At 37.0% G+C, this 12,964-nt stretch overlaps 1 protein-coding gene across 1 annotated transcript; it reads left to right on the top strand.

Moving 5' to 3' along the window:
* The first annotated feature begins 8,403 nt into the window (after positions 1–8,403).
* LOC127580508 (coiled-coil domain-containing protein 71L-like) lies at positions 8,404–9,193 on the top strand. The gene has a single exon (XM_052034086.1). It carries the CDS (start codon positions 8,579–8,581, stop codon positions 9,158–9,160), a length of 582 nt encoding a protein of 193 aa, XP_051890046.1. The 5' UTR covers positions 8,404–8,578; the 3' UTR covers positions 9,161–9,193.
* The last annotated feature ends 3,771 nt before the right edge of the window (positions 9,194–12,964 follow it).

Raw genomic sequence — 12,964 nt, 5'->3', positions numbered from 1 at the left:
CACCCAGCTTGATATCAGCATCTCTGTGGAAGATCACACTGGGGACCCAGCTCCAGATAGAAGCAGGATTGGCTGAGAGGTAGCGAGCAGTTACAGGTAAGTGGAAAGCTTGGGCCACTAGTGTTACATTATTTTCTTCATGAGCAAAATGTACAAGATTATATTTAAAAATAATTAGGAACATAAGACTTGCCTTTATTTAGCAGCTTTCATGTCAAGTTTTGGAAGCCCAAAAGTCCTTTACAGCCAATAATGTACTTTTAAACTATGGCACTAGGAAACTTTGCAATGAAGCATAGTCCCTTTTGCAATCCAGGAAATGCAACATAAACTTACAGCAAGCTCTACAAAAAGCAACATGATATTGTCCAGCTAACCTGTTTCAGTGATATTCAATAAATCCCTTGTTGTTCTTCAAAATAATCCTATAGGATCTCTGAGCTACTTGACAGAATAGGTGAGACACTATTTAAATGCCTCATCCAAAAAAACAGCACCACCAATATTCCCTCCTCTGTACTCAACCTAGGGAGCTCAAGTCTGGAATAAAACTTGAGGAACAATCTCCAGATGTTCTAAGCTGTGTAGTCCATCAAACATTTTAGTCAAATTTTATTTTGAGCCACTCCCCTTGTTTACAAGTCTGTACAAAATATAATCATTAGAAACAACTTAACATTACAGTCTCTTTCTATCTATTGTAATTTCAAAAAAATATTATGGCAATTAGAAACAATGCATATTTTTCTTGGTAATTCCCATAGGGATTTTGTTGTGTGCCTGATAACCATTCAAGTGGCTATTGTTCATGTACAAGTCCTGACAAAGATTGGTTTAACTTCAAAGAAAGACATCACAGTCATGTTCAATCCATCTTACTCAATATTGCCACGTGTTCAGTTCCAGTGGCAATCACGAGTAGAATTCTTTCCAAACTGGGATAGTGACAACATTGGTGAAACCATTGAGATGATCCTTTAATAATGGTAATAAATAATGCCAATGGTAAAAAAAGACATATTAATTTGTGAGTATTGACCATCACTTACATTACCTAATACGTAACTGCTTCCAAGAAGGTTGCAAGGTAAAAGAAAACAAAGAACGAGAAAAATAATTTGGTCCTTAAAATTCCCCTTTTACATGCCAAATATAATCTATCCTGATGTAAAGTCTTGTACAGATGTTTCTGCTTCTGAACAATCAGTCAAAAGTTATTTCTTCAATTCTTGTTTCTTCACTGAACAATCCTGACCATCAAGCCACTAAACCTGAAAGTGAATCCTTTTTTCCTGACACCATTCTTCCCAAATAACATATTATCTCTGTTTATACATATTCCAATTCACTTTCAATCCTATTCTTAACCAGATAGTTACATGACTATTTTTGAAGAAGCTAATTGCATTTACAATTTCTGATGAAAACTTGCTCTGCACACTAGTGTTTTGAATTAACTTTGTTTCAGAAAATCTAAAAAAAACTGCAGATGCTGGAAATCCAAAATAAAAACAGAAAATGCTGGAAATGCTCAGGAGGTCAGGCAGCATCTGTGGAAAGAGAAATACTGATCATTTCCAGCATATTTTGTTTTTATTAACTTTGTTAATTTTGAATCTATACTTTCAGTATTCGCAGCCCAAGTCATAGAATCTCCTAACATCATCATCACCTCAACTTCTCACCACAAGAGTCAAAGTTTCTCTCAATAACTCTGAAGCCCATGTTACATAATCATCTATGTCTCTTTGTTTTGGAAGCAAAGTGAAATTATCCGCAACATTCAAGATGTGGCTTCAGTAGTAAACAATACTATGACTGAATCTTTCAAATGGGCTTCTTTATCTCAGTTTAGACTTTACTCCACATTACAACATTTCTGGTTGCCTTTCCTTTAAGTTATCATTATTTTTGAAGTGCATGAGCTGCTTAGATAATCTTATTTGCTCATGGAGGCTTAAAAAGTAAGGGAAAAGTCTTCAGCTTTTAATGAAGGAACATGTATCTGATATAATCGTTCTTTTCTCCTTTATTTTTGCTTCATAATTGCAAAATAAACCTCTTATCACATTCTGCTTTAGATGTCTAATTGCATTGATGATACCATAAGAATGGATCACAATCTTCACTGTGCCTTCAGTTTGACCGTTTTTAATAATCATGAGCACATTTCTATGTATATCAATTTATGAAAAGAAAAGACTAGAATTTACTGGGCATCATACTTTAAGGATGTTCTTTGCACAAAATGTTACACATTTTAGTTAAATTAATCAGGTAATTCTCAGAAAAAAAATGAAGAAAAAATTAATTTTAGGCCTTTTCTTCCCCATTGTGCTACTATAATTGCCTATAAATACATAATAGAATAAAGCATTGAAGAATTCTAAAAAAATATATACCAATGGTTGCTCATGTCATTTAACCACATATTCAGTTTTAAGCCTCACAAATCTAACATTTATCAACACTCTTCATGACTTCAGCACAGGTCCTATTCTTAATTTCCTGACCCTCCATCACTACTGCATTCATTCTTTCCTGTATTCTTACACCTTAGCTCATTTCCCGTTTTGCTTCATTTCTTCCAACTGCAGATTTTCTCACTTATTTGTTCTTTTTGTGCACACATTGTGCTCACTATCTTTGAGCAAATTTGTGTTCATTGCACCAATATCTTTTTGCAAACAGTATCATGGATAATACAGTAAACACAAATTAGAAGCAAACAGTAAGCACAAGATTTTAATTTTGAGGTTTTTTTACAGAAACCATTTGTGACTCACAGCTATTGGAGATCTAACATCTCAGCTCCAGGCCTTTACTGCAAATATTCCTTCGAGCCTTTAATGTTCCTTCTCAAATGACCTTTCAGCACAAGGCCAGAGGTGGGGATGTTCACTGATGATCATACAGTAAATGTTAAACCTCATCTGCAATTAATAAAATGAAGCAGCACCATCTGCATCCAGCAAGTCTGAACAACAATCAGATATGGCTGCTAAATGGCATGTATTATAAACAAAATATAAAAATGCTGGGCAATGACCCTCCAATATTAGAGCTACTCACCACTTTGCCTTGACATTCAATGATTTTACTCTTTCTGAATCCTCCACAATCAACTTTGACCAAATATTTCACTAGCTATATAAATGCTGCAGCCAGAAGAGCTGGGCCAAAGTTGGGTACCCTGCAAGGAGTGACCACACCTCTTGACTCTCCAAAGACTTCCCATCAACATCAAAGCTCAAATTAGCAGTGTGAATGAATACTATATACTTGTCTGGACATGCACAGCTCCAACAATATTCAACAAGTTCAGTACCATTGAGGATCAGGTAGTTCACTACCCTAAGTGCTCCCTCCCTCTATCATTGTGGCTGCAGTGAGTAAAAGATATAAAATGCACTGCAATTACTTGCTAAGGTTGTTTTGATAGCATCTTCTAAACCTTTATTCCAAGAAGACAAGAGCAACAGACACAAGGGAATGCTGCCACTAACAACTTCCCCTCCATGTCACGCACTGTCATGTCTTGGACACATATCATGATTCCTTCCTGTCTAATTGCTGGAACCCTCTTTCCAACAACACTTTGGGAGTAGTTTCACCAGGACGGTTGCAATAGTTCAACCACTATCTTTTTAAGGTGTTTAGAACTGGGCATTGGGCCTCGTCAGCAATGCCCACTTCCTGTAAAATTTATTTTAAAAAATTATAATATTTCATTGGTGATATTCTCTTGGAAAAAAGGTTTTTTATTCATTGCTATCCACAATTCTGTTTCCCCAACATTATAAACAGATAAGTATGTGAGACCATAAAAGTGCATCAACTTGTCTTCTTTGGCTAAAAACCCACAAAATAAGTTAATAATTTTCTCACTGGTTGTAATTATTAATGGTACAATAAATAGAATATGTCTTTCAGCCAGTCAGATTTTTTTTTACTTTACAACTTCTGATCATGTTTCTACTCTGGAAATAGGTCTTTGCTTATAACGAGTCTGATCACATGCACGATCCATTTATGAATAAAGTTGCCATATCTTTTTGATCTCATTTTGTCCCTATTTTGCATATGGTAGTTGGTCACTACAACCACACAACAATCAGTGGTTACTTCATCTCCATGGGGTGTAAAATTTATTCCATCTAAGTGAGACTACAACCCAACTGGAACTACTTTCCCATGAGCTATCAGCAGTTGGGAAAAAAAACATTAAACAGCTGTGGGTTTGCTCTCAGCACCAGTGAGCACTAGTGTAACCATAGCAACTGTCATTCTCAGAGTCCTGGTTTTCTCTTCATAAATGACTGAATAAATAGATCCCTTCTGTCTCTTGCACCAAATTCAATGATTTGATGAATAAATTAATTCTATCTTCCAATCTCCTCTCTACAAATTACTGAATAAACAAATCCCTTCTTTTCCTTCACACCAAACTTACTGACCCAAAATAAAGGGAACAATACAATGCTTCCTGCCAATATTATAATAACCAGCTGGTGCACATGCAGTTCTTCACTGTATACTCCACCACAACCAGCCATGAGCTGATGACATCACGGATGGTGATGTCTGTTGTTAGTATTCTGTGATGCTACTTTATGTTGCTATTTCCACATAATAAGTGATTATGACAGACCAATATATTTGCAACATTATATTAATGATGTATTTTCTACAGCAAATTATTCAGTTTCATGCTTATTTTACCAATGAAGACCTGTATAATTACTTACTTATAACAACACAGAAGTAGGCCAGTCAGCCCATCAGGTCCATGTCAGCTCCAGCAGAGCAATCCCATGAGATCCATTCCACCTCTCTTTATTTCCCAATATCCCTGCTGCTTACTCTATCTAACATGGACCATCAACTCCCCTTTGATCCCTTAGCTACTTACCCAGATGAAGAGGCAAGTTACAATAGTCTACAAACCTCTAAGCATGTCATTGGGATGTGGGAGGAAACCAGAGCACCTGGAAGATTCAGTCATGTCTTCTGTAATCATGGAGTGATCAACATATGTAACAATTTACAGTTTACTAGTCTTTACAAATACACTAATATGGCAACTGATTTGTATTGTCCCAGATGTATCAAGGAGATATGAATCTAGGAGTAATAATTTTCTTGATTGTGAACATGCTACCATTTTAAATACATTTAGCAGAGAATCAGATTCATAAGATAGGAGGCATTTCAGTCCAAGATGTTTATGCCAGGTCTTTAATCCTACTTCACTAAACTATCTCATAGCCCTGTAAATCTTTGAGTATTTAACCAATTTGCTTTTGGATGTTGTTAGATCAGCTTTTACCAGTGTATGTTGCATAACTTATTTGTTTTTGTGCAGTCTTCTTCATAAAAGCCAAGGATTCCACAAATATCTTTTTAAGTGCCTTCTCAACCTGTCCTACTATTTTCAAAGACTAAAAGTCAAAAAACTGCAGATGCTGGAAATGTTGGAAATACTCAGCAGGCCAGACAACATCCATAGAGAAACAGAATTAATATTTCAGGTCAAAGACACTCAGAAAGGATAATCTGTCTTCAAAGATTTGAGCATACACCCATTATCACTTTTTACTGCAAATCTTTAAAATTGTGCCATTTAACTTAAATGGCTTCTCTTCATTCTTCCTCCAAAAATATATCTTATCAGATTTTCCTGTGTTGAATTTTATGTCACGTGTCTCCCCAATTTACCAGTCCGTCTATAAACTCCTGAAGTTACTATCCTTTAAATTGTTCACTACATTTCCCAGCTTTGTTTAATCTCCAATTTTAAAATTATTCTTGTATACAAGATATATCAAAAGACTAGTGTACCCAACACCAATTCTTGGGAGCACAGAAATTCTTGGGAACAATCCCTGGGGTAAACAAAAGTAACCACCTCCCTTTCAGCTCAGCAACAAAAAAAACCTTTCAGTTAGTTTCTGAAAGAGCAGCAGCTCAGTAATGTAATTTAGAATTTTACTTTAATTTTGCTTGGTTCTGAATATCTTGTTGCTCTATTTTTACATCATGCAAAGAGTAAAAAAAAAATTCCCCTTAATTCTGAAAAAACATACACCACCACTCTGCTTTTTGTCTCATAGCCAATTATGCTTCTATGCTGCCATTGTTCCTTTAACTTGCTTGCAAATCTATTATGTGGTATTTTCAGCAAATTACTTCTGAAAGTCCATGTATACATCAATTACCCTATTCTCGTCAATCGTCTTCATTACCTCAGAAAACAACATAATCAGGTTAGTCAAATTTAATTTGCTTTTAACAAATTAATGCTAGTTTTATTGGCATATCATTTCCAAATGTGCACATTTTTTCCATGTTATGTCTTTAAAAGTTTCACAACCATTAACAAGTTGATTTATCCTCAGCAAATATAGGCATAAACCTATAATGGACTCAACATAGTGTTGTCCAGTGGTTTGCATAAATCTAGCAAGGAACCTCATGTCTTCTTTAAAATTTAAATGAGTTAAATATAATTTAAGGCATTGATGCAAGTTCAAAACATAACAGGCAGCTTGGACAGGATGCAGAATCAACCTAATCCTATTCTACTGGTGTGCATAATTAGAGTGCAGATTAATGAATATTACATCTATCAGATGTCTCCCCATTTTATGTTTTCACTCATGATATGAACAGAAGACGGCAATGTTTATCCAACATGCAGAGCCAATATTATAACATAAGAAAACAAATGAAACTCCAGATGCTGGAATCTAAAACAAAAACAGAAATGCTTTAAGAACTCAGCCAGTTAAGCAGCTTCTGTGGAAAAGGAAATAACATACAAGTCAGTGCAGTTTTTACTTTTGTTTTCATCGGGCTTTTCTACTCAGAAAATAATTATTACCCATATAGTTGGTTAAATATTTTTAATATGGGTTAAGTAATATTTAAAATGCAGAAGATTTATAAACAGTATGTTTCAGTTGATGTTACAAATTGATAATGATTTAAAACTAGGAATATTGATTGTAAATGAAGGTGATAGAGCTACTCCTGACGTAACAGTGTAATATTTGTGAGACGACTCAAGGATGCTGGTGAGGTCTGTCAGTGAGGATACTTCATAAGAATGAAAATATTGATCAATCTGAAAAAGACTTTACAGTCTGATTATCCACAAACTTTATAGAATGAATTTTCCCCCAATTAAAAAAAACTGAAAATACTCAGCAGATCAGACAGCATCTGTGGAGAGAGAGAAAAACATAATTTATATTGCAGATTGATATCATAGAACAGTAGAGCAGTAGACAGGCCATTTTGCCCACGATGTTGTGCCTATCTTTCATCAGAACTCATAAATTTCAGAGCTGTAACGTTTTTAAAACAAGCCAGAGAAGGAAAGAATAAGAAAGGAAGGTCTGTGATGGAATGGAAGATAGGAGTGACCAAACCAACAAAAGAGGTTTAAGGTTCAAAGTAAAAAGTATGGTAATTGGTCTGGAAACAAAAGATGGACTAAAAGAGTTGTGAATTATGATACCAGAACCATTGCACCAAAATAGCCATAAAACCAGAATGTGAGACAATGCAAATTGAAAACTTGGCAAAAATTATTTCCAAGTGATTGATCAGAACTGAGATGGCTTTAGAGTAGATTGTTGCAAACAATTTGAAACTTAAATATACAGCTAATCAGGCCCAGGGCGAAAATCTGGGGTTCTCTTTGAAAGTCGAACGTGGTTTCCACCGGTTTCTACGAACTCCCATGATGCTCAGCAAACCAGGAGGGGGGATTAATCGTGCAGAAAAGCCTTTGGGTCAAATGATTGGGTCTCAGATCCGATGCAGCAGAGAATTGACAAACATCGGTCGTGTGGAAGAGGTAAATCTGCCAATTCTCTCCCCCTTGGGCTGAGTTTCAAATATCCATTAAAACAAGCGGGGTTCATGTGACTGAATAGTTTGTGCTCGGCGTCTGTCACAGACCTCACTCGGAATGCACCCTGCGGTGCCATCGGTGAGAATCACACTACGGCTTCGCTTTGATGCAGTGGCCTCTTGGTAAATAAAAGGACACCCAGTGTTTTAATCCCAGGCAAGGTATCTAGCTGGCCTGAGTGACCCAGTGCCTGCCTGCAGTTTCCCCACAGATGCTACCTGACCAGGCAAGCTTGCGCTGCCGCTGGACCCAACTCCAAGCGCTTCCCTCACTCTTTCCATGTGGTGGCCGCCTGCCAGTGTGGGAGGCAGGCGGTGCACTGCCCTCTCGTCGCGCCGAGTGTTGGGGCGGCTTGTTTTGTTGCTGTTGAGCGGGGCGGGGTGGAGTCACTGGACTGACGTACTGGGAGGGCTCCTGTTTATAAATGGGCGGCGGATGGGGCCGTTTCTCATTTCCCAGGGACATCTTGAGGAAATGTGAGTGGCTCTTTTTGTGTGTGTTGTATTTTCAACTCCCACTCTATGCTTGGGGGTGTGTGTGTGTGTGTGTGTGGCTGATCCTTTTTTGAGTGCACATATATGTGCGCTTGTGTAAAACTGGTGAGGTGCCGTGCGACAGTGGGTGAGTGAATTGGAAAGAGTCAGGTCAGCCCTGGCCATGGAAGTATGCGCTGCTGCCGAGGAGCGAGTGGTCTACTCCAGATCGCAGATGGTGTTCGCGGGAACAAAGGCGCTGGAGGATGCGCTCAGGATCTTCATGCCGAAGTGCAACGACTTTCACAACTCGGAGCTGGAGCTGTGGGACTTCCTGTGCAGCATGAGGGAGGAAGGTTTCTCTCCGGTCATCCTGCGCAGTAAGGATGTGTACGGGTATTCTTCATGCCGCTCCATGGTACCTGAAGCAGAACCCACGGCTGAAATTAAATCTACCGCCGAGAGGGCGCCCAGGAGTCGGCGGAGGAGACAAAGGAAAGCGGGAACCAATGCGGGGGAGCCCGTCACCAAGAAAACCAAAAGCTGCCTCACAAAGACTTCTCCTTCGCAGGTTATGAGCAGGGTTTTACGACGCAACTTATCCAGGAAAGCCGCTGCTGCGTTCAGGCTAACTACCTTTCCAACCATAAAAGTAGAAGATTCATCTTCCGATGAAAGTGTTTCCAAAGCACGCCAAAGGGCTCAAAAAATTCTTAAAGTAAACTTGTCCCCCGTGATCCGATTAAGACCTGTGAGAGTGGCGTGATTTAAGTTTCTAATGGTGGGACATTTTTGGAGTAAAATCATTTTATGGTTTTTTTTTATCCTTATTATCTTCAGATCCAGTTTAATATGGTTATAGGCAAACACAAGCTTCAGGGAGCCTTTTCATTTTTTTTAATTTTTTTCATTCTTTCGACCTTCTTGATTACTTGTTGAACTAGTTTTGTTCTGCTCCCACCCTCATACCCTTTTCTTGTCATATCTCGCTACCTCCTCCTACAATTGTTATTGTAGACACGTAACCCGTCTGAAATTGGTAATGATAATAGAAGAGGATCAAAGATTAAATTACCAGTTTACATTATAGTTAGTCGTGTAGAAGCCAGTATATCACAAAGAGCGTCATTGCTGAGAGGATACCACAAGCATTCTAGCAATAGCGATCCACAATCTGGTTGAAACTGTTCCTTTGTCTTTCTTTGACTTGTTACTCCTTGGAATGTTTACTAGTTAAGTTAATTATTCAGCAATGGGAACTTGGAGTATTTGTAGACTTTATAATGTCATGAATTGAGATCTTTTTATGGTCTTCCCCCGCCCTTTTCTGAAAAGCATGATTAATTTTTGGTCCAAACACAAAGTAAGAATTGGAGCATGTCATGGTTGCATCCAGTTGAACTTCTGTGGATTAAAAGGCTTGTTTTTGATTACAAGAAGCTGAACACATCAGTTGCTTTTTACCCTACAGTGTATAAATGCTGCAGGTTCAGAAAATTGCTATTTGTGATGGTTGACCAACATGCTAAGTAGATACTTTCACATGTATTTTTATGATCTCTCGCTATCATAATGCAGCCTCGGAATCTATGGAATAAAACATAGTGCTTTGAGGTTCAATGTAATGAATTCTGACAAAATTCGTCTTTGTGTAAAAATCCTGGATATAATGAAGTAGTTAATTTCAATACAGTTTGTAGAAGTTATGAATTCTAAACATCACTGCTAATGGATAACCATATGAAATTGATTGAGGTGATATTCCTTTCCCCTCTATCGTCAGGGAGAGATCAGTACTACTGATGATCCCCTTTGGATGACGTAGCTAAAAAGAATTGTAAAGACTCAGAACCGATATGGATGAAATAAGAACAAATTGTGATAAATTTGAAATTTGTGCAGGTGGGGGATTGTCTTCTATGGAGCTGGAATATGAGGATTTGCCTATGCCATTGTCTGAAATGGGAATGATGGATTCTGATTAGTTGGAAACTATCAAGAGGAGAATTGAAAAGAATGACCTTTTTTATTGCAACCAAAATTGAAAACATAGGAGAAATGTAAATAATTGTTTGCAATTGTAATGGCATTTTTCACCTCCATGAAATAAAAGGTATTTGAAAAGACTTGAATTTGCATTCTAACTAAAAATGATGTATCTGGAAACTTTTTTGTAGTCTTGTTAACTATTACAAGTATTGAAGTGTGTATTCCTTATTGATTTGTGTAATAAATTCTTATTGTATGTAAGCTTTTATTCTGAGCAAAGGAAGGCTCAAAATTATAGTAACCCCCCCCCCCCCCCCCCCCCAAAAAGAACCTATCCTCGTGCAAACCAAAATGTTTTAACTTGGCCTTGTGACAGCATTTGCTTTGGTTTTAGTTTGACATATAATGTTGATTGTTTAACATTTTTGGAACATATATTTGAATACTCACAATGAAATATCAATCTTTTTTGCAAGTTATTTGTAAGCCACAGAAGTAAGAGAAGAGTTGGTTATATATTTTTAAGCTAACATCATGGCAAACATTTAGAGATTTTTTTGTATTGCTTTTCATTTGATAAGCTCAAAGTCAATACTTGGAAATACATGGCCAGTACTTAAGTGATGGTGGTGTTGGGCATGTACAAGAATTTTTTTAAAAATTGAATCATATGGTTTGCACCTGCCAAAATGTGCACATTTTGGGCTGGGGGTGGGGTGTGTTGGGGATGGGTGGACATTAGTTAAGTCAGAACTGAAATTGAATTTTCCACAGCTGCCTTTACTTTGAAACTGCAATTTGGTACTTCTATTTTAGTCAATATCCCAAAAATTGCAGAAATTAAACTGTGATGGGCTGTATTAAAATTTGCACGGTCCTTTCTTGTGCCAGCATTTTGTCATCCCTAAGGAAGACACTATTCTAGAATAGGAAGTTAAAATTCTACTAAAAACTACCCTTTGTTTAGTGATCTTTAAGGCTACTTTTGACATTTTACTTAGGAAATTCAACTCTGGGAGTTGAGTAGATTTTGTATTAACGGTGCATTTGGAATATGTTGTAATTACTGATGCTGTTTTACAAAGTACAGTGAGTACTAGTACATTAGTAAATTAGTAGGGTTGCATAATTGGAATGTATTTATTAAAATACTTGCTTTTATTAAATGCAAACTTGCAAAGTTAGTTCATTGAACAACTTGACAACACTACCAATGAGCAGACATCGCTGCCGCTGTTTAATTGTATTCAATATCATAGTAAGTTATAGTGTGACAAACCAATCCATTTATTAAAAGAAAATACCAGAGGAAAATCGCAACTAACACTAAAGGGAAGTGGTTGTTGTACAAGGAAGGAGCTATGGTCTTCTTGGGACTAGGTTTCATCCTTCACACCTGTTTCCCATTCCAAAGTTAGTTTTGAGGGATTTTGGTTACCCATTCGCACAAGACTTGTGGAGCCTATCAAAGTAGGTCTGATACAACTCGTGTGTCTGGTATGAATGTACTCTGTTGATTTGTTTGTTTTCTGCATCCTGAATTTTCCTTCAATTGCTGTGTGTATCAAATGGTGTGTAAGACTACTAGCTAGTTTTGGAAGAGACAAAATAGAGAGGTGACTGGTACACTGGGATGACTTGTACATTGCTATGTTCATCTAATGTAATAGGGTTTGATAGAATTCAGCATTTATTGTCCAAAACACTGCTTTTCAGCCTGTGTAAAATGAAAATTCAAACTTGAGTCACTGGAAATCATAAAACAGATTAGTGGCATAAGCAGGGTTTCAAAACTTGAATTAATATTTTTTCTGTTTTGATGAATGGAAAACCTATGTATATTTTAAACCTAAGGTGTTTTCTACAGTCTCTCAAAAGGAGAGTGTGATTTACACCTGATTTTTACAGTATATATTTTCCTCTTACATATTCTGATGCCAATACCTCAATAGCTTGAATAAATGTCTTTTTTTTGTTTTGTAAATTCTTGTATCATTTTTGTACATGGTGTAATTTTTAATGTTGAATAAAAAGGACAGTTATTTTAAATCGAATGTAATATTTATTTCAGGATTAAAATTTAAATTCCAGATTTGGGTTATTCATGAGTCATAATCCACTGACTGAAAATCCTGCTTGGTCATTGTTGTTTCACAACATGTGTCTCAGTTGCATCTGCTTCTGAAATGGGTAGAATAACAAATCCATTTTGGGGATGCCATGGGGAAAGAGGGATTGACCATCTAGAAATAGCATCCAGAGAATTAGCGTGTTAATGCATGAGATTTTAAACTTAAGAATTCCAGCAACCTGCACTTTCTGAATAGAAAATCTTGAGATGAGTCAAACAGTGCTTTTAGTAGAGGGATAACTGAATCTGTGATCTGGCTCCTTATTCATTCACAGATACATTACTGACAAGGACAGTAGTTATTGCCCACTTCTAGTGGCTTTCAGAAGGTAGAGGTATGCTACCTCTTGCAGCCATTAGTAGTGTAAGTATTTTCAGTGGTTCGACGGCCATTTCTTGATTTCAATCCAATGATAATGATATATACCCAAAATGCCATGGTGAGGAGGA

The sequence above is a fragment of the Pristis pectinata genome, chromosome 19 (genome assembly GCF_009764475.1).
Source record: "Pristis pectinata isolate sPriPec2 chromosome 19, sPriPec2.1.pri, whole genome shotgun sequence".
Taxonomy (NCBI): Eukaryota; Metazoa; Chordata; class Chondrichthyes; order Rhinopristiformes; family Pristidae; genus Pristis; species Pristis pectinata.
This window is presented reverse-complemented; position numbering and strand designations above follow the sequence as displayed.